Consider the following 22,779-nt stretch of genomic DNA (forward strand, 5'->3'; position numbering starts at 1 on the left):
ATAAAGATTCTTCCTATAAAGAGATAATAGCGATTTTTTAATGGAAAAACAGAAAGTCTTGTTTCTGAGAACACCCTTCCCTCGGCCAAATTTCAAATAATGAATTCGAGCTACGGTCAGGAGTAATATCTCAGATCGTTCAAAAGAAGAATGTTACCGTGCATTAAAAAGAGCATGCGTCAGGGCTTTGCCCTTGGCTGGACAGTCCTATATCGATCCCTCCGGAAGGATCAGACTACCTTAAGATACAGTGCCACTAAATCTTTTAGAGGATCAAGGTCATATTTAGTAGTTTAATGTAAATAAAAAAATATAATATCATTATATTTTTTATTTGTACTATCATAAAAAAATAAAACAATTAACAATATTATTACATTGCGTCTATAAGAATATTTGTACTAAGAAAAGATTTATATAATAATATGTGTATTAATGAAAATCTAGCGCAGATAATAATTTCCTAAAGGGAATAAAGAAATAGATTCGTATTAAAAGTATACTATTTTATATGTATTTTTTTGTTTGGCTAATATTAAATAATGAATAAAAATATGTTATAAATATTTAAAAATAAAAATATGTAATACACGTTTTTTCTATATAATATTAAATATTTTATATCCACAATTAATTAAATTATCTACCTAAACATTTATATAATCAAAATTTTGCTGAACAAGCAATGTTCGATCATCGACCATATTCAGCCAAAATTATGGAGAACAAACATAACTTTACGATATCGATATCGTGCAAACATTGAAGAGCCAATCACAATTACCACGCCCAAAGCCTTTATAAGCCTTTTAATATTTTTTCACAATACTTTCCGAGCGGTTTAGCCGAGGAGCGGCGATTCACCAACCAAACAGAATCAGTCTATATCGTTTGCTCGTTACGCAGGAATGTTAATTGTAAAGAAGAAGAAAAAACTTTGGCTTCTTGGCATAGTGTGCACACTCTCTAAACACACCAACTAATAACATATTATGGTACATACACATATAAGTATGTAGTATAAATATAGTGGTGTTGTTCCACAAGAAGAAAGTGGTTTGGCCGGATGCAGAGTAACGGGTTCGTCGCGGATAGTCCCATTGTGGCGTTGCCCTCTGCCTACTATAACATTTGCTTATTCAATTGTATTATATAAAACAAATTTGCATATACTAACTTCTTTAATTGAGAAGTGCAACTTGGTTCTATTTCTCACATGTTACATTGTCACTATATTGATTTATGGTAAAGTGAATTGAACCTCCGGTATGAAAATGTTTTTTTTTAATTTTCCATGATTGTTAACTCCTCTTGGTGGAAGTTTTAGAATGAAAAGGTGGTTTTTTATCCCATTAAAATATTTGCGAAATTCCGCGTAGTAATATCTTATAAACTGCTATTATGATTTGTAATGTATTAAATTATCAAATTATTTGTGACGTTTTCATTTTAATCGATATACGTTAAAATATTAATTATCTATGCTTTACATTTTATATACTTAAAATTTTTTGTTTTTTTTTTGCAAGACGAAACATAAAATGTATATATAAATATATATATTATTTTAATAAACACACATTTTAATCATAAATTGATCGAAAATTGTATATAATTTAAAGCTTCATTTACGGTTAATTACTTCGTTCAAATATAAACCGTGAAACCTGAGTCTCAAATTTCATACTGAAATTATACCGTAAATCACAATTTTAATTATGGTTTCTAATTGAAAAAATATCGACGTCCCCAAATTACAGAATATTACGCTTGAAAAAATCTACTGGGAATCTGAAAAGAGTCCTTTTCGCACCCTTCAATTACGCCATAAATGTGAAAGTGTCGAATCGGAAAATTCGAATCGACCATTTCTTTTCTCTATATACATTTCAATATTCTGAAAAATCAATCCGAAGACACTCTACCGACACAAATTCTTCTTTGACAAGGGGTTTCGTAATCCTTCTTGCGGGTTTTTCCCACTCGGTGTGTTTCACGCGAAAGTTCAATTTCCCTCAGCCAAGACAAACACAACAGGAAATTTCAGCAGATAAAATATGGTTACCCGTGCAAACTTTACTGCTCTATCTCCTCGTGAATAATTAACGAGCTCGTTTCACCTCGACTAAGCATCAGATCCTTAAACAAATTTTAATCTAAGGCGATTCATATGTATAAGGTTTTAAATGCATCTCTGAGGCGTATAACAACTTCAATAGCACATAAATTTAATATTTTTTACAAAGCTTTCACCTATTTTCACACGAGTTATGTATTTAATAATATTCCAAGATGCGAACCTTGAACTGACAACCGCAATTATTATCATAAATTTCCATAAATTATTTACCAAGTCAACCGAAAGTGAAAATTTGACATTGAAACTGTTGATCGTGACACTGTGAACCGATTGTATAATGTTATTATATAATTATACAACATTTCTTGAATACATAACTTGAGATTTAAAAAAATATTCTTTGTGAAATTTTCGCTTTGACTTTCGCACAAAAAAGCGGAACGTTAATAGGGTTATTGTCTGAATCTTGTCTGGAATAAATACCATTTAAGTAAACGAAAACTGTTACTTTTATATTCAGCTCATTTCTGTCGGAAATAAAATATTGTATAGATGCAAAAAAATATAGTATTTTTAGTAATAATATAAAATGAATTATCCACTTTAGGCAACTTGCTGAATAAAATATTACTTACAAATAAACTGATTTCTGTATGTAAAAATCTTAAGCTATAACTCGTTAAATAGTTATGTTATAAAGTTAAAATTATGATTTTATTTATTGTTCATCATAAAATTTATTTACTTATTATAAATATTTTATTGCAACATAGTAAGACTGTTTAGCCACGTAGGGTTCCAATCATCTGCAATAAATATCAAAAATACATGTTATCTTAACGACCATTTAAAAAAAATATCAACCAGTTTTGAAAGTCAGGCCACACATGGCAAAATAATTGAAAATATTGCACGAACCACATAATCCAGAGACGTTATTCAATAAGTAGCGCCAAAAACACTACGTTTGGAAAGTGTTCTATGTTCGGAAAGGACGCGCGCTAGATAATAAATTATACCCTGCGTACATTACTATTGCTCTTTAACTCTTTGGTTATCAAACGTCTTTTGAGGCGTGAACATATTTCATGGGAGTGTCTAAAAAGCGATGCAATTTGTCCTCATGCATTTGCTAGATCTGTCTTAAACCAGCATTATGAAATATGTGATACTTAGTCACAGAGGTGGAGACGCCAGGAAGACGTCAAGAAGACGAAACCGAGAAGCCACGGAGTTACAGAAGCAAATAAACCAGGAGACTGCACCAACACGAAAGATATCCAGAGAACACATCACGACAGATCCCAGGTGCTTCACAAAATCACAACTGCAATAATACAATTCGACACGCCAGTACTTGTACTTTCGACACTTCCACTTTTTTCCATATAATCTGATCTCTGTATTGAAATTTTATTATTAACTTACACCTTTTAAATGTTTATAAAATGTGCTGTTGAGAGAAAAAAGTATGGAGACGCGAAAGAAACTGCATTTGATATAAAAATAGAGAGGGTCGTGATTTTTACTGAAATACTAATAAACTAATACATACGTGTAGTATATGTAATAAGCTATAAAATAGTACTTCACTCGACTCGCGCAATTATGACGTTAGGTTTAAATTGAAGTGTTGCTCTTCAAAGAATGTACATATGTACGTGTACAATATTATTCAGTGGATAAAAAAATGAAAGCCCACATACAAGTGGCGTGGAGAGCTAAGATAATAGAAATGTTTTTTAGACACACATATTTCCACTGAAAAACATGCAATGTAATTTGGCAAATGATATTAAGATATTATTTTTATATTAAATTAGCATACTACACTGACAAGCGTACATTTATTTTATTATAATACAGCATATCACGGAATACAATACATACTATTTTCTTGATAAAATTAAATTCAGAATATTTGTAGAATAATGTATTAATAATTAAAGTTAAAATAATAAAATTAAAATTCCTCTTTATATTTGTCTTGTCCTTCGAGTTAGGGAGTTTATTTTTGTTAAGTCAAAGTTTTTTTTTTTATGATTATGTTGTGCAACAATTGCAACTTTTTTGTAGAAAGATGCGTCCGTAGACTTTAGGTAATCCGGTATGGGTTAAACTCTTGATTACAAACGTCAAGTTGGCTCAGTAGATGCGAAGAGAGCAGCGGCAGCGTCTGATATTGAGTCGGCTTCCTCTTGGTTGTAGTTCAAGTTAGAGAGCTCTTGAATATATGATACCCCAAGGTCCGAAGGGAATATTTAAGTGTAAATACAATATAAAAAGTCTCTAAGAAAGTCTCAGAGGAGTTTCCGTATTATATCCTTGGCCCATTTCATAAGGGATTATGTTATCTACCCCTTTTTGGTAGAATGAAAAATTATATAAAAGATGCGAGTTTTTGCCGTTAGCTGTCAATAATTAAAAAACTAGTAACTAACATAATATAGAAAAGATTACAAATATCCGTTGCCTTGAGAAAGGATAACACATGCATTCGACTTTGCCCTCGAAACGGCCGTTCCTAATTTGATCTAGCAGCCAACAGCAAGAACTTTTTTATAATTTGTCGTCCTACCGAAAAAGAACAAGTAACATAATGAAAGGGGCCATGGATATAAATACAGGAACGCAGGCAACCAAGAATCATTACGTCAGAGAACTCATCTGAGACTTTCTTAGAGATTTTTTATACTGTATTTACACTTAAATATTCATTTTAGAGCTTAATGTATTGGATCTTTAAGAGCTCTCCAGCTTGGACTACAACCAAGAGGAAGCCGTCTCAATTTCAGACAAGCGAAAATCGTAAAATCTGCCGCTTCTCTCTTCATAATTATTGTGAACAGAAAAGTGGTTCAATTGAATCAAAACATTATATAATTTTTTTAAAAATATTTATCAGATAATAATCTAGTAATAATCAATATAGGGCATTGTATTTCGTATATTTTAGAGCAATAATTTTTAATGAATAATTTTAGACGTCTCATGTTACATTGTTATATGTAGTTAGTATTTATCTGCAGATGCAAAAATTGTATTTTACATCAGCAAGCAAAACAGGGTATTTTTTAATTTATTGTCTGATGCTAAAAATTTAGTGAAATAAATAAAATTAAAGTAAATAGAGTACTTTGAACACGCAACACAAGAGCATAAAGAATTTGCATATTTTACAATATGCTATGCAGGGCAATTTTAAATAATACAGTTTCTATGATATATTTTTAATAGCATTCTGGACGTTTTTTTTGTTGATAGATTAAATATTTATGATATTTAGTTAAGCCGCGACGTTTGCAGGACATTAATATATAAAGAGTCTTTGTTTTTGAGTTTACGATAACGGGATGGTTACTGCAAGATTATATGCCATAAATTATGCATTAACGAATGTAAATTTATTCCATCGACCAGAAAATTACGATATACTTTAAAACATTAAAGGCGCAAAGAGCGAAAAATTCTGAAAAAAGCACGCCGCGCAAATTAAATAAAAACTGGGTAAGGTGTACTCTTTCCCCTAGGGTGGTTTGGCCTCCTTTTTAAGAGTCATTCAAAGAAAATTGGTGCGGGGTTTTCAGTTTATTTTTCCACTATTGTTTTGTATAGATTTTTTGATGTTTATTACGTATGTATAGATATACAAATCCCAATGGAGAATATTTTCCGCTCTTTGAAGTACAAGCGATGCAGCAATGTAAAACATCATATCGCCAAGGAAAATGGATCTGGGAAAAATTAATCTGGAAAGCTGTATCCTTGGAGATATCTCCTCATTAATCTAGATATTGACTTGGTTTCCCAACATTGTTTTAATATTAGACATTTTAATAAAATCGTGCGTTTTAAATTTTAAATAAACTTTACAAATTGTGGACTTTGGCATTAAATGAAAATATAGTGGGACAATACCTCTGGCTTAATTCTCGCTCTCGTCGTGGAAAAATGCGGGAAAAGTAAATAAACTGAGGCAATTTCCGCGCTAATATATTTCCACAAGAATTAAGAGGATCCACTTGTTAGGGGCTTGGACACGAGGGGATTGAGGTTAACCTTTTTAATACATTTTGGAGGCAGACGCCGAACATTGTTCGTAGTTTATTATGTCGGGAGCGTGAGGTAAGATTATTTTTTAAATATTTTTCAATGAAACTAAAACACAATAAAGTACATAAATTGCTATTTTTTTGCTGGAAAAGCTTCGCTCAAACTAGTATTGAATATTTTCAATATATTGGGGTGAAAACGTCATTTATATTGTTCGGCGTTATTTTTCACGGAGTGGTCAATTTTTCAACGCGCACGCAAATGCTCAAGTTTACTAACATTTCAATAAATAAGCAAGTGTCGGGCGAAACAGTTTTGAATATTTCATTAACAGCACCGCAGAGAATTCCTTTGCGAGTTTTCAGACTCGGGTAAAAAAAGCGGTGGCAAAAATGCGGAAAAACGCAAAAGGGCGTGATGTATTAAAATTGTAACAGATACAACGCTGAAGGCGAGAAAATGGAAAATTTAAGTGTACCTAATGGCAGAATAATGTCTGGTTAATAATACTGGTAATGGTGAGGATGATGAAAATTAATCTTCGGAATCAAAATAATAATTCATTCACATTATTGTGTTAGAATATAACATATTAAGTTATAATATGAGTATAACACATACAAAAATCAATACAACGACTTGTAGCTACATTGCTTTAATTATACTGACACAAAAATATAGTAGATAATTATATGTTCGAAAAATAAATATATCAAATAGTCACATGCTTTAATTATTCTGACATAAAAATATAGTAAATAACAATAACAAGGCATTTCAAGAAAATTGTTATTTAATTGTATTTTTTTATAACAATTTTTTAATTGTATTTTTTTATAACAATTATATATTTTATTTGTAACAGCATTCAGTCATTACCAAAGCAATATTTTTTCCTTAAAATTTTATATTAGAAAGTATGCATACAGTAAATAAATGAGATAACTAATGACTGAAAGATGTGGGTTCAAATCTTAAATGATATTTTATTGTTGAAAGAAAAATTTCGATCTGTTATCATAGATAAAGTTTTATATTATCTTTTTATAATCTCACGGATGATTATTGTAATGAATATTATAAAACTTAGAGCACATAAGCAAGCACTTCCATCTCCAAAATTGAATTATTTGAATGCATTTAAAGTATTAAGTAGACAGAGTTTACAACGACCTTATTTAGTGACATAATGGCAATAATGCATATGTAACTTTTTATAAATATATTCTAGGAAAAACAAGATTAATTTCAAGAATAGTTTCATAAGTAATGATACTTTCTATTAATCTTTTCTCGCATTCATTATTGTTTATAATTTTATCTGACGTATTACTAAAAATACCAAATCTTGTGTTTATAAGATAGCTGAATTAAAATAAGCACGTTGAGAAAATTTACAATTTAAAAAAAATAATGACACATGTCAGTTAAAAATAAGCACTTCCTACCCTTTTGACCACAATTCCTGGCGATTAAAGGGTATAATTTAATTCTATAGATAAACATAGAATATATTTCCATAAAGTGTCTGAATTTATAAATTAATTTTAAAGGTAAAGAGATTTATGACAGCATATTTAAAAAGGGGTGATAAAGTTTAGTTAATCACAAATTTGTTTTTATTAATAGCTAAACAATAGTTAGACTAAATATAACTGCTAATTAAATATATATAATAAAGTATAAAAATACAATAAAATAGTTTATTATAAAAAAAATATAAATAAAAAAAATGTAATTTTACGGACCAGCTATTACGACCTTAGATATTGTACATTTTCTGTTGTAACATGTTAAGGGTTAACATGATTAAAGTTATAATAAAGCAAACACTGTCTACAAATACAGAGTAAGTAATGAGACATCAGACTGAAAGCAAAATCGCTAAATCCGTGATATCTACTATTTTTTTTAATAACAGTTTTAATAGCTATTTTTTTAAATTGATTATAACGAATTTTATCGATGAGATAAAGAAGATATAAGAAAAACTAATCTATGATGATCATTGAAAATAATAATTTTTAAATAATTAATTCTGATCTCCATGATTATAACTGAAAAACACTAGGGTTCTATAGAATTCTATATCACCGTATAGATAAGATATTATATAAGTCAAAATTATTATAAATCATATATACAATACATGTATTTTTACGTTCTTTTCGAGTTCTAAATATATAAGATGCTTAACGTACATGGGGCGCATAACAAAGGCAAACGCGCCTTTTTCACCATGTCGCGAACGTAATAAAGAGGAAAATCGCGTGATTTATGTGTAATGGTCGTATTTCCATTTTCTTTTCAGAGAGAGAAAGAGATAGAGCCAAAGGCAAAGTATTCATATTTACCCACGTCGAGATTAAAAATTAATTAGGATAAAAACGTGAAATATCCGCCCTTCGAAGGGAGAGGCGGTAATATTTGGCAATCAACGGACAATACACTTAAACGGTTCTGGTAATTAAAACAATTTGTAAAGAGAGTACTACGTGACGTTTGAGGCGTAATCGTATTATTATTTGTAATTGCATTGCTGATAGTTAAACAAATTAACTATTTAATCTGCTAATTTAAGACAGAATAATATCGCAAATATTGTAAGACTTAAAAATCAATAAAATGTGAAGCTAGCTCTCGCACTGGTAATGAACGACCTAACAAGTAAGGCTATAAAATATTTATATATCTACTATTTTCTACACAGTTTAACACTCGTTAAAACATTTCAATATCTTCTAACAGAGTTTTTATAATAAAAAGCATTAATATTTTATTTGCACCCTAATTTATAATATATAAATATGCCTCTACAAATAATAATTTTTAATTGCACAAATTTTGCATTGAGCAGCTAAATTATACCAGAAATTTTAGGCTGCATATTTAAAGGAATTTTAACTACTAAATATAAATTATAAAAACAGCTATTTATGAGTTCCGCGGGAAAATTAGTCATTAGAAAAGTATATGTCGTGCCTGGCACAAAATAAATATTTATATATTAAAATCTTTGATTTAAATTGTAAATATAAAGAGCGGTAATTTACATTAAAGTGCCTTAAATAAACGATAAAAATATATTATTCCCTTCTATTATTAATCAAAATTGTGCTATTGAAATAAAACAAAAATACGCAAAAATATATCTGTTGCAAAATTAATGTATAGCCTATCAAAATATGGTAAAAATAAATATTTAGGCACAAAGTTTATATTTTTGTGGAATAAGACGCAAACTTTTCATGGATTAAATGGGGTGATTTAGTTCTTTTGCCCAAGAATGTGAATTTTAAATCCTTAAACGCTAAGCCCCCAATTGATATATTAAGGACGGAATAGCGTAGTCCGTTACGCCTCAGACTAGTAACTCTGAGGTTGCGGGTTCGAACCCCGGCAGCGGCACTAGAATTTTCATTTATAAAAAAACCGCTATTTTAAAAAACCGGCTCAAGCTTCGGTGACGTCTATTAATTATAAATTATATTACACATAGTAATTTAAAATTATTAATATAGATGTCACCGATTCCGTGGTTAATACTTACTCGTAAGTATTTATTATATCTGACTTACCCAGTTGGTATAGATCAATCCCGTTGTAACGCATTTGGCTTACGCCTGTCAGGTTACAACCGAAGATTTAATAAAAAAATAAAAATTTAATATATTAAAAATAATAATTGCTTTTAATGTAAGTGTCGGTTCCTCACTGCTATAAGGTACCGCAGCTCGTATCATTATAAAATATGTTTTTTTACAAATTTGCTATATTCTATTTTTTTTTATATCATATTAATTAATGATTTTTATCTTGTTGAAACAGTTATTCATATTTTATTAAAATCTGTTTTTTATAGCATAAACTCTTGTATTGAAACGGTTGGATAAAAACACCAACTAGAAACTTATTTAGAGTAAAAATTAATGATACGTAGCAGCTGCGAATTCAGAAAAAAAGCATATTGCGCTTTGTCGAACATATATAACGAACGTCAACGAATTTTTATAAAATGCAACATTTTAATGAAATCGGTTTTATCAAAGAACAATTATCATTGCGTGTTATTTATAATTTAACCTTCAACCGTTATGGAAAAAAATGTGAGAAGACCGCAAAAGAAGCATTCAACATTTGCTCCAGGGTCGAGAAAACCGATAAGGAATTCAGGAATTTTAATTAAAACATTGTAAAGGCCGATCGACACGTTCGGTAATCCCATGGGAAAATAGCACAAACCTTCGCACAATGCGTAAAACCGAGTTTTGATTGTTTTTCGCTAACTTTTTGATATGACAAACGCGCGAGGTCAACCAAAACAACAAACAAAGCGATGTTAATCTTTAATAATAATTTATGTGACTCTGAACCTTTGTTTGATAATTTTATTAATAATATATTTTATACTTTACAAATAGAAATTCAGAGATAATATCATGAAATTATGTTTGCTTAGATTTGTTGTTAACTATTATGAGTTACAACACAGGAGAAGTTTTAACTTTGAAATGCGAATGTCGCTTGAGATCTAAAGCTTTTCTATCGTAAATGTGGATATATCCGTTCTTGAATAGCTATGCACAATAGTTTTTATGGACTACAGCAAGCTACAAAAAATGGGGCTGTATTTTTTATAATAAACGGGAATCGAGAGAAAAGCCGTAAATTATTAATTAAGAAGCATAATTCTTAAAGATTATTTTGAGGTTCAATTCTATTTTATTTCTGGGACAGGCTCGATGACATGTATGTTAAATGTATTGATGTAATTAAATGTCATACTATTGCGAACGCACTATTCTTAGCCTCTCTGTTATAATGCGTTCTCTACACGCACGGCACGGAAGATTAAATAATTCGCGTAGCGGTTTTTTCCTCGTGCTCGCCGAGTCGAATTTACACAAATACGGTAATAGTTTCGGGTCCGAGATCGGCGAATTTCGAATAGTGTAATTATTGTGCTCCTCGGAGGTTCTTAACCTTGTCGGTGCCGAGCTTTTAATAATACAACCGTCCGTGACCGAAGTTAAATGTAATTGAATGCATAATGCAGCGTGACCGCGTGTAATTTAGTTAGGCATTAATATAGTTAACAATCGGTATTATGTTGAAAAATTCGGTATTCGGTCTCCATGTGATGGCCTTGAACGTTTTTGGATGATGTTATTGAAATTGTGGTTTATTACAGCAATAGACGAAATTTATCATTTAATTTAGTCTTTCGTTCTGATTCATTATTATAGAAATTTTATGTTGTAAATTCAAGGCAATGATAATTTGAGGACATTTTTTTAACGTAATTACTTAAATACAGCAGAAAGAATTGTAGCAATATTTATATTTCATTGAAAAATATTACTTGTATATAATTTAAAAGAGCTTGAATATAATAATAATAAAAAATACAGTATAAAAATTAAAATATAGCTTATATTTGCCAACTTGTTATATATATATATCCACTTAATTAAAAAGGTAATTTACAATTTTGAAGAATTGTTTGCACATTAAGAACTGTACTCTATGTAATCAGTACTCAATATCACAATTGAAAAATTTTAATTAATGGTGATTACTGATCACTACAATCAAAAATTCGATTCACTGAAATTTTCTGTAATTGAGATATTTTAACCAGCTATTCATAGAATATGTGAAACTATACGCTATTTAAACAGCAATCGTTATTATAAGTTGTTATTGTGTCGGTAAAGTGGGACAACGTTGCTATCGGCTGATATAACTGGATGATACTTTAAAATTTCTGTTTTATTACTGATAATAAAATTTATTTAAGATAAGCAATTAATAACTAGTCACATACTCTTTTAAGACTAATAGAAAATAACTGAGCACATAAATCACTGCTAAAAACTCAGAAAAATATAGCCAATGTACATTTTATTGTCAATAAACGCTAAATTTTATTTTAATGATTTTTCTATCATTATCGAACAATTTTTTTTTATTGATACTATTATAAACTAATAAAAAAATTTAATATATATGCTATATAATTATTATGATGCTATGTATAATAAAAATTAATATGCGTTGCTCTTTGCGTTTTTTTTTTATTTGTTTGTAAAATATGTATGTAAATATATTCATCAAACGCCTAATGATCCCGAATCAAAAAACTCAACGGTACAAAGAGACTTCTGTACAAAAACTAAATAACGTTTTACGGTATACATTTTATTATATTGTGTATATACACTTTACTATATTGTGATGCTAATGAAAATATTTGTCAACGCTACGCTAAAAATTGGCATTGAATTAAAGTCCGCGTTCTCTTTTGAAATTTTTCCGAACATCAACGGTGAAAAAAATACAACTTTGAACATTGAATACATAATGTCATACTGTTTTTTTGTAACGCCATATTGTAAGTTTAGTTTATATTTGAATATTTAAATAATATATTTTTTATCAATAATAATTTTCTTATTTAGCTTGCCTTTTTAATAAGCCATATAAAATGAAGGGTTGCTATTCGTATTTTTTCTATGTAAATTTAAAGTTATCGGTTCGTAGCTAATGTAAAATATGTTTCGATGATAGCAAAATAAAGGTGAAATCTAGTATACTTTGAAAAAATAAATAAAATTATTATTATATCATTATTAAGTAAAAAATTGAGACGATTTTTAACTCGGTTAGTAACACTGCCATTTCCGTTAGAGTCTGCGTGACGTGACATTCTTATTACGTCGGGCAATAAAAGAAGAAATTCTTTATTGCGAAAAAATAATTTAATATTGAAATGCATTGCCAACTTGTTTTAGGGAATAGGGAACGTTCATGGTAAAGAAATAAGAAGAAAATTTTATAATTTCACGAATCAACTGATTTAATTTTTTTTATTAAAAATTAGTTTTTAAAATAGTTTATTATAATTCAGTTGCAAAAAAAATGCCAAAAAAAAAAAAACTTTTATAATTTAAAACAGGGATGGTTTTGTAATAATGACAATAATTTAATTTAATAAAAATTAACTAACATTTTATTTTAATAGATATAATATATAAATAAAAAAATTGACATTTATTTGATATACAAAAAAACAAGAGCTAGCACTAAACTTAATATGAAACTCTTAAAAATAACACAAAATATAATGAAAAGTATTGTGTTGTTTAATTTTTATACTCATAAAAGGCAAATAAAAATCAATAAGTTGTTCTTAATTTCTTAAAATTTCTAAAGGTGACGATATTTGAAAAATATATATTTTTAAATAAAATATATACCTTTTAAGATTTTTTAAAAATTTATTATTAATTACAATTAATTACAACAAACAATACAAAAAAAAATGTAAAGACTTATTTATAAAACCGCTTTTAATTTAATTTTTATAAGACATTACCAACAATCCTAATCTTAAAATCCTGTTTCGCGCGGATGTTTACTTTGTTGTTTTGACAATTTAGTAAGTTTTAGGCCAAAAGTTATTTTACTATTTAAAAATAAATATTTTGTTGGGAATTTTTATTTAACTGTTATAATTAAGATATCCTAAAAAAGTCGTTTTTTATTAATATTAAAAAATCACTACTAAATGTTTATTTTAGTGATTCAAAATAGAATTAACTTTTAAAGATATAACATTTTCCAATTTATTGGTTAAATTTGTTGAAATGAAAACTTCACGCATTTTCATGAAAACATATAATACTTTTTTTAGAAACGTTATGATTTAAATTACTAACGAATAATTATCACCATTTAAATTAGGTCGAAACAGATAATTCGGTATTAAAAAATAAGTTAAAAAACATGATTAGAATAAAAAACTCGTTCAAAAGCATTGAGATCCAGAAAGCCTAAGTTATAAAATAAATCAATCGCACAATAAAACCCCTTAGAAATATTTTCCGGCCTTTGAATCTTTCTAAATATCACATGTTTTGTGATAAAATATCACAGATTCTCGAAATACAAATCTGAAACAGAGTTTCAGGCATTCAACAGATGAAAAAAACCTGAATCAGGTGACCGGTCATAAATCACCGGCAGTTTTTCCCGTTTTCATCCACCGATTTATGTGTATAAAGGGTGGGTCACAAGTACGTTCGTCGAAAATCGAATAAAAGAGTTATCCGAAACGCGTAACCCCATAAGAAGTCGTATCGCTATATTGGCCATCCATCATTTTATTCTCCGAATTTTCATTTTGCGAAAGGATGATTCGACATGGAAATTTAATATTCGAAGCTCGCGCTAGTAACATGTATCAGTATTTTAATATGTACAAGCATCGCAAATACCTTTCAGAATCCATTTTCAGGCTGTATGCGACTGGCAGGGGTGTGCGAAAAAGTCTCCACTTTTGACGTGGATGCTGCGATGAATATCTGAAACGTCAAAAGAGAAAAAATGGTTATAATATATTCTAATATAAAATTGATTGAATTTTTTATACAAAAAATTAAATGCATATTTTAATGAACGAAACATGCAGTAATATTTAAGCTAAAATTTTACTATAACATTGTATGAAATAATTTAATAAATTAGGAAATTAATTATAAATAATACTAGTTTAAAGTTAAAAAATAATATACTACATAACTATTTGTTTTGGATCCCTTATTTTTTGTTGTTGATAAAAATAATAATAAATTAAAACAATTTAGCACATGATTGTAAAAAAATATTATGTACATTATAATTATCATTTTTTGTTATCATTTTCACGAAATAGAGAAATAAATATTAAGCAATAATATAAAATATCATATTTAGTAACACTTATATTACACACAAATTTCATATTTAAGGTATACATAAGTTTAATAGGTAGATAATAAAATATTGAAGTGGAAGAAATATTCATATTTTTCAAAATAATCATCAGATTATTTTTTTCTTTTTACATATAATTCAGCCACTTGCCCTGAATGTCATAGGAAACATCAATAAATCTTAGAATTTAGAATTTTTCAGCCTCATGAAATTGAGGAAATTCAAAATAAAACTTGTGTCTAGTTTGTTAAGAATAAATTAATAATTAAAAGGCAGAAGAATTTAAAAAACGTAAAGCTTCTAAGAACAAAGAACCAATATTCATGAATAATAATAAATAGCATATGTATGTAAATGATGTAATTTTTTGTGAAAGGGTAAGAGTCGAATTTTTCATATTACATACTGATTTATGTTACAAGGCGTGAACGGTGGCTGGAACGGTGTATGTATTGTCAAAGTACAGATCACAATAATATGTATAAATATATGTATATATAAGTAGCGTATCGAGCGACCGTTGTAACGGCAGATAAAAACGAGAGGATACAACTGTGTTGACAACATCTTAACGAAAACAATCGTTGCGTAGCATTGATAAACAAAAAAATACTTATTATATAATATATAATACAAATCTTTTCGCTGGTTTAGCACGCATCGTTTATTTTTCTTTTCGTGTGTATTAACCACAATCGTGTATTGTCTGCGAAAAACGGATCGTTACTTCTGTCACATTTACAATGCGACAATTTCTATTGTTTCCTATAATATAATACGTAGAAGAAAAAAAAATGAAAATATTCATATGGAAATACAGCAAGACGATTGTGTATTTTTATTTTGTGCTTCTAAAAATATTTATATGCTAAGCTAGAAAACAATCGTATCCAATTTAGTATTCAGCAGGTGCCCAGGTGCCAAATTCGTCGAAATTTATACCCTTGCGGTAAACAAGGGTAGCCGCAGAGTGATTAATAAATCACAGAAGGTACAAATTAAAAGAGCGAGTCGTATGTTAAGTGTAATTTTCTACAAACATACACAATTTCCTACAGCACAAAGCATAAAATGAGGATTGATAGTAAAGAAAAGTGTAGTTATATGGGATTAATTAATGTAATGGGTTCGATTCGGGAAATGTACATTAATTTTTAATTTTCTTTAAAGCAATCCTCTGAATAAAATAAAAGATAAGGGAGTGGCATTTATTACGATTAGACTTTTTGAATTATACTGAATTTAAAATGAACGTGCTTGATTTATAAATTATTTTTTGCAATTAACGATAAGAGCGAATATAATTAAATTGATGATGTAAAAATACTTTCTCATCTCTTTAAATTGGGATTTATACTAATATTTTTGTGAGAATATAATATAATTTGATTGTCTCGAGTGCCTTCGTCGAATCAAAAGGGATATCGATCACTTAAGAAAACACTCAATATAATTTGGAATAAAAATAATATGTAGATATTCAAAAAGCAATAATACGTAATAAAATAATAATGCTATATCAAATATATGGTAACTTTAAAATAATATCTTAGGTTGATTTGTGACTTTTCAGGTATTTTTTAACAATAGTGATATTACATTGATTTGACTGGTAAAGATTTGGAAGTAAAGAATTTTATTTTCTTTAAATAAGGTTTGCAATTAGTATTTAAAAAAAATAAAAAGGAAGTGTTGTACTTGAAATAACATTAACTAAGATTATTATTTTTAATAATAATAATAAAATCAATAAATTAAATATGTATTGTATTTATTAGTATGCGATTTTTATATTTTAAATGTAGCACTCAAAAGTATGAAAACACAACAACTTAATTGTGTAAATTAAAAAAACACAATTTTCTTGTTTTAAAAATATACAGTTTTATTAATTAGGGTTTATTTAATCAAAATAAATCTAGAAATACAATATTTTTTGTTAATAAGTATTTAATATGATGTGGTTATCATATAGTGATATTGGCGTTGGTAAACCGACTCATATGAGCCTATCATATGATTTTCGAAGAGTTTCGCGTTGAATGGCTTAAGTTTATTGATTAGTTATATTAGAAATATTTATTTAAGAACATAAATATGGTAGTAAAGTCTTCGTACAAAACTTTAGTAACATTAAAAAGTGCAATAGACAAATATTGTAGTCAAGCGAAATCTTGCTGGCCATACACGCGCGGATCTGTCCGTCGCGGGTGCCTGGCGGACAAATCCGATCGTGTGTGGTTAGAAAAGACACAGATTTGTCTGTCCGCTGTCTGTACTCAAAACAAACGGACACGTAAATTCGAGCACCCACACCCGATGGCTTCTAGTATTTTTTGTTAAAATTTGTGATTTTATGACCCGGGTCATTTTCGCTCGCCTTTATTAATCTGCGCCAAAGTTGCCGCCATCGGTAAACGTCTAAAATAATATTTTGGTAATAAGGTTTTATTACTTTACGACCCATCGGTCACTAAATATTATTACCGTTGAAAATGTATTTTTTACATTTTTTTTATCACATAATATATCGTTAACTAAATTAGTGTGTTAAAAATAATTGTAAACCGTGTAATTTATTATTGTTTTGACGCCAATCACATTTAGTTATTTTTATAAGACTGTAGAGATAGAGCCTCATAATATGTTTGTTTAGTTGAAATGCAGAATCACCTAAAAATACGTAAATCTGACGTCCGAAAGACTTACGCCCGAGTTCAGATAGTTTACGTGTGTGGCGAAGCTCGGACAGATCTGTTTTGATGTCCGTCAGACATATCTGTGCGTGTGTGCTTAGCTAATGTTACTATTTTTGCTTTGTACAAATCTGTGAAAAAACTAGAGAAGTCAGTTCTTTGGTAATATTTAATTCGTTGACTATTCTTCAAAAGAAGTTGAGCCATATCCGTAACAGCAATGACGAATCAACAGTAAAAGGATTTGCTTTGTTTAGAAATTTAATTTGATATTACATAGCTTGTTTTAAATGAATGAAAACTTATTTTTCAAAATAGTTGTTGTGATGTAAGATTTTTTCAGATCTTTAATTTTTGTATAAGGAATATTTGAAAGCCATGAAACATAATATCTATTTTTTAACTAAAAATAGTCGTCAGTATTTTATTATGAAACACTCTTGTCATATATTTTTCCTTTTCATTTTACTACTTTTATTATTAGATAATGTAGTCATGCTAAGAAGTAATCATTTTTCTTAAACTTTAACCCTTTTAGTGCCAAGAAAAATTAGGCGGTGTACGCTAAATATGCCAAGTATTTTTTTGGCAAAATTAGTTGTATAAATATTTCTGAAAATTTAAGTCGAAGCACTACTTATTTTTAAAACAAAATTAAACCTCGTTTATACAATAAAATACACAAAACGTATCAAAACAAATATTTCATAAAAAAAAATATATACAAAACTAGGAACGGACACCCGCGTCCCTGCGGCATTCATGTCGTCGTTCATAAGTGGACATTAGCGTCCTTATGGTATTCAAACGGTTAATTATACTTTTATTAATAACAAAATTGATACGTGGGCCGCATGCATGTTGGATACCCCTGGTCTAGATTCTAACAAAGTCAAGTAAATATCCCGCAATGTTACAGTTTAGACGGATACAATAAATACATGGGCGGTGTAGACAAATTAGATTGGAATTCGCTGATTTTTTTCTCGAGTTTTACAAGAACACATGTTTTTTGTCTTATAATTCCCGGTATGTAATGTGTTAAAAAATAAAGAGTGAACTACCTTGTAGATAAAATGTTTTGTGTATTACAATTAGTATCGTATTGTTAGGCATTAAAAAGAAGATTCACTTTCATGTTGCAGTTTCGTTGCAAATCCGATTATCATTGCTAATAAGTGTCAGTCGTACAAAATGAGGAACGAGGAAGCTTCGTCTCAGTCTGAAATGACGCAACGGTGAAAGTGACCATCCCAAATGCGGCGGGTCGACCCCGGCCATACTGATTAGGTAGAAAGTTAAGTGTGGTCAGCGTGACAGGGCCCCGTGGTCCCTCGGGGGCCGTAAGGACCGATGAAAAAATGAATAAGTAACGAGGGTCTTATAAAAGTCACTCTCGGTTTTTTCCCGTCGTCGATTCCGGCGGGATGGAATCGGAATAGAGTAAATATAACTCAAGGTACACACGGACAAACTTGGTTAATCTCATGTGATAGAGGTCAAATGCTGCGGTAATCCGTTTTGGTATGAGCAAAACTGAACGTGTAACACGTAACATATAAAGCAGTGAAAGTATATTATTGAATTGTTATAAAATATAGTTAGAATCAATACTGATTTTTTTATTATTATTTTTATTAAATATTTACATTAATTAAAAATAATAATAAAAAGATCGGAAAAGCGCAGTCTGTAACGTATCTGACTATTAATCCTGAGGTTCCGGGTTCAAGCCTTGGCAACAGACTCGAATTTTTATTTATAAAAATGCACTAATATTAAAAATTATGCCCAGCTTCAAAGTGACATGGATTGAATATTAATTATATTACACATATTAAATTATATTTATTAGTATACATAGATGTCACCGATTCTCAAAATCTCAGTCTGATGATTAAAAATTACTTGTAGGTATTCATTATGTCCGATTGACGTACCTAGTTAGTGCAGATTTATCCAGTTGTAACGCAGTCAGGTTACAATGAAAGATTAAAAAATTATTTGATTTGTAGCGACTACATATAATTACCGCGTTTGTACTTAATTTATACCAAAACTTTTTAATGAATTTTAAAAATATATTGGTTGTCTTTAGCGCAACTTTTTTTTTCGGTATGCAGACGTACTTGACGATCGGAAATTTGGGCGAATTAGATTAATTCATTTACAAATAAACCAAAACTAAAACTGCTTGGTGCCTTTACTACTAGTATTTCATTGGCAAAAGCTGGTAGAATTACGAGTGTAGTGCTGCTGAATAACAATTAGTCTATGAGTTGAGAGTAGGCAGAACGAAAGAATCTCTTTTACATTGACCAGCATATAAGCTCGTATATCGGACACTTCTATTCGGAATACACTTCCGTTAGGTACATTTATCAAATATTTTTACCAGATACATCTGATTTGAGATACATGAGGGCTTATCCAATTTCGCACCAGGCAGAGCTAGCCGCCGCTTCCCACTTGACGTTAATCTTGTTCCAAAAATCCAGATTGTGACTGATCTTCGGAGACGGTTAGATGTAGAGAGATGCAGACATGACTACGAGATACGAGATAAATTGTATTGAATTTAAAAGCGTTACAAATTAAATAATAATTTATTATAGTAATAAAAAATTAACGCTTCACCGTGATGTCAGTATATATTGAAGGATAATTGGGAATAAAACGCGTCTGGTATGACAGCTAGTTTATAATATATTTATTAGTAAATATATTATTTTTCCCATAAAATTCAAAGACAAGATGTATCCACAATAGTGAAAGTTTTACTACACAAATTTATGTTCGTATAAATTATAAATGCAGACAGGAACAAATGACAGACAAGTCTGGATAACTTTACGTGTTTCAGTTCGAATACATAATGCATTCATCTCGTGGAACAAGAGTTGGTCCACACATCTTCTCTCAGGCTGTTGAGATAATGTATTTTAAAACCGTGCTTTATTACAATTGCTCACGACACCGCTTAGTTAACACGCAAAAGCGTAATTTGCTAAAATTTATGTAGATTGCCATATTCCTTTAACAAACTTTATAATTGAGAAGATGTCTTAATAATAATTGAATTTCTATAAGTTATGCATCAAAGTTTTGATTAACTTTGCGTTAAACTATTAATATGTTAAATCAAATATATATATTAAAAACATTTCTTATATTTATCTTTAAACTATTTCACACTTAAGAAATAAAATTCATTTCTTGTAAATTCTTGTGTACACGTCGCTAATATAAAATATTCACGTTACAAAAGACATAAAAAGTTTTATTCTCAACATCTCAACTATGTTGTGATAATTCTTTAAAGCATTATTTATGGACGTAATCTGTTATTTACGCATACGTATTTTATTAATTCAATGTAAATAAAACATCTGGTTTAATTTGTACGAGATGTATTTTACAACACACTTTATGTCAGAATTATTTTATTCTTTGTGAGATTTCGTGAAATAATAATTAAAAAACATGTTTTATTGCTGCTTCGTTAATTTCTAATTATCTTTATGGACGTTTAAAGCATCTTTTTATGGCAATTGTTCGTACATTCTATGTAATACATAACAAGGATGAGAATTTAAATTTCACATTTAACGAGAGTACGCGAGTTACCCAAATAATAGAAGAAAATAGAACAGAGCTAAAAGAGTCATTTATGGTGTAATAATATTATTTTTATAGTTACAATAAATAATATAAGCTAATGTAGGCTGAAATTAAATTATTTTTACAATTAAATTGAATGAACTTAAGCAATAAATTTATGTTGCGTGTATACTCAAGTAGAATTAAATTAAATGCACATAAAATATATGTATAGAATTTTACGGTATATCATATTAAACATTACTTTGTGCACTCAATAGGACAAAAGGTACGATATAATGATGTACGACCGTATCGTTACTGTTCGCTAAAAAGCCAAATTTATATGCGTATTATGAACAACTGAAAATATTTAATATCATTTTTTATACATATGCAATTGACACAAATTTAGAAAACAGCCATTAAATTACTTTTTAAATTCCATTGCATTAGTAACTTTTGAGATATTAACATTAATCTTTTTTAGATAGTGGTAAAATTTTTTTTCTTGAAGAGCTAACTAGAAATCTGAAAGTTATATATCAATTTTCCTTCAAGGGCGTGAGACGTACCTAACTTATATAGATAGAGATACATGCTTATATAATTTTATCCCTCTCAAGATTTTCTTTTAAAATTTCTCGTCAAAAGTGTCAAAACGTATTTACGTGTAAACTCTTTTATGAGTTTGAAAAATATTGACTTCGTGTTTTTATTGAATTTCGACGTTTCACGGGTGGACGCATTATTAATAAATTATTAGGCGTAGAAAATTACCAAGCAACAATGTATATAAACTTAGTAAAAAAATCAATGTCAATACATGTTCATACATATATATTATAGATAAATTATATTAAAATGGTGCTTTTAAAGTAACACAATTTTACCTCAATGCTTATTAATAAATAATTTAATAATACTAACTAAAGTATCAAAAATATGTAAGACAAATAATTATAATAAAGGGCTATAAGAATACATAATAATAATAATTCTATTTTTAAATTTGATATTAAATCCTTTCTTAGTAAATTATATGCTTAAAAGCTTTCTTTGAAATAAAAATAAAATTGAATATAACTGCTTTACGAGTATAATAATTTATCTGAGTAATGCTCTGAAGAAAAGCCTATTCAATTTAAAATGTGGTTATGTGTACATATGCTGATCAAAAAGTATACGACCTTAACCTTCCCATCCCTAAGTGGGGTAAATTTGAACCTCAAAGTTAGTATTTCGTAATAATATTAAAAATGTATTATTTCAACTTTTAATATTAATTTTAAATTCAAATTTAAATGAGGTTACTTTGTACTTTGCATCACTGATATATTTTTTTTCATTTCGGCCGGTAAAAGTTTTTTTTTTAATATTTTGTAGCTCTGGATACTTAATCCTGGACTCCGATGAGAAGAAGATAGTCGTAAGCAGTCACTCATAGATTCCGGAGATTCACCTCGTCTGGCAGACGCGCCCCCACCGATAATCGAAAAGATACGACCTGAGACTCCCAAACACGATCATCGCAGCAAGAGGAATTGCCTCCAGGCACTCGCTGCAGGTATATACAAGACCTTTGAGGGCCTT

At 29.1% G+C, this 22,779-nt stretch overlaps 1 protein-coding gene across 1 annotated transcript in view; it reads right to left on the reverse strand.

Annotated features, from left to right (window-relative positions):
- The window catches only part of LOC148235745 (uncharacterized), a 129,646-nt gene that overhangs the window by 57,694 nt on the left and 49,173 nt on the right, over positions 1-22,779 (reverse strand). Inside the window, exon 2 of the mRNA XM_088184356.1 lies at positions 14,413-14,499. Coding sequence (XP_088040482.1) covers positions 14,413-14,426 — 14 coding nt within the window. The 5' untranslated portion in view covers positions 14,427-14,499. The remainder of the gene's footprint in view (positions 1-14,412; positions 14,500-22,779) is intronic.

Source organism: Plectrocnemia conspersa, unplaced genomic scaffold, assembly GCF_051122295.1.
Source record: "Plectrocnemia conspersa isolate PC_06_02 unplaced genomic scaffold, ASM5112229v1 ptg000004l, whole genome shotgun sequence".
NCBI classification, from domain to species: Eukaryota; Metazoa; Arthropoda; class Insecta; order Trichoptera; family Polycentropodidae; genus Plectrocnemia; species Plectrocnemia conspersa.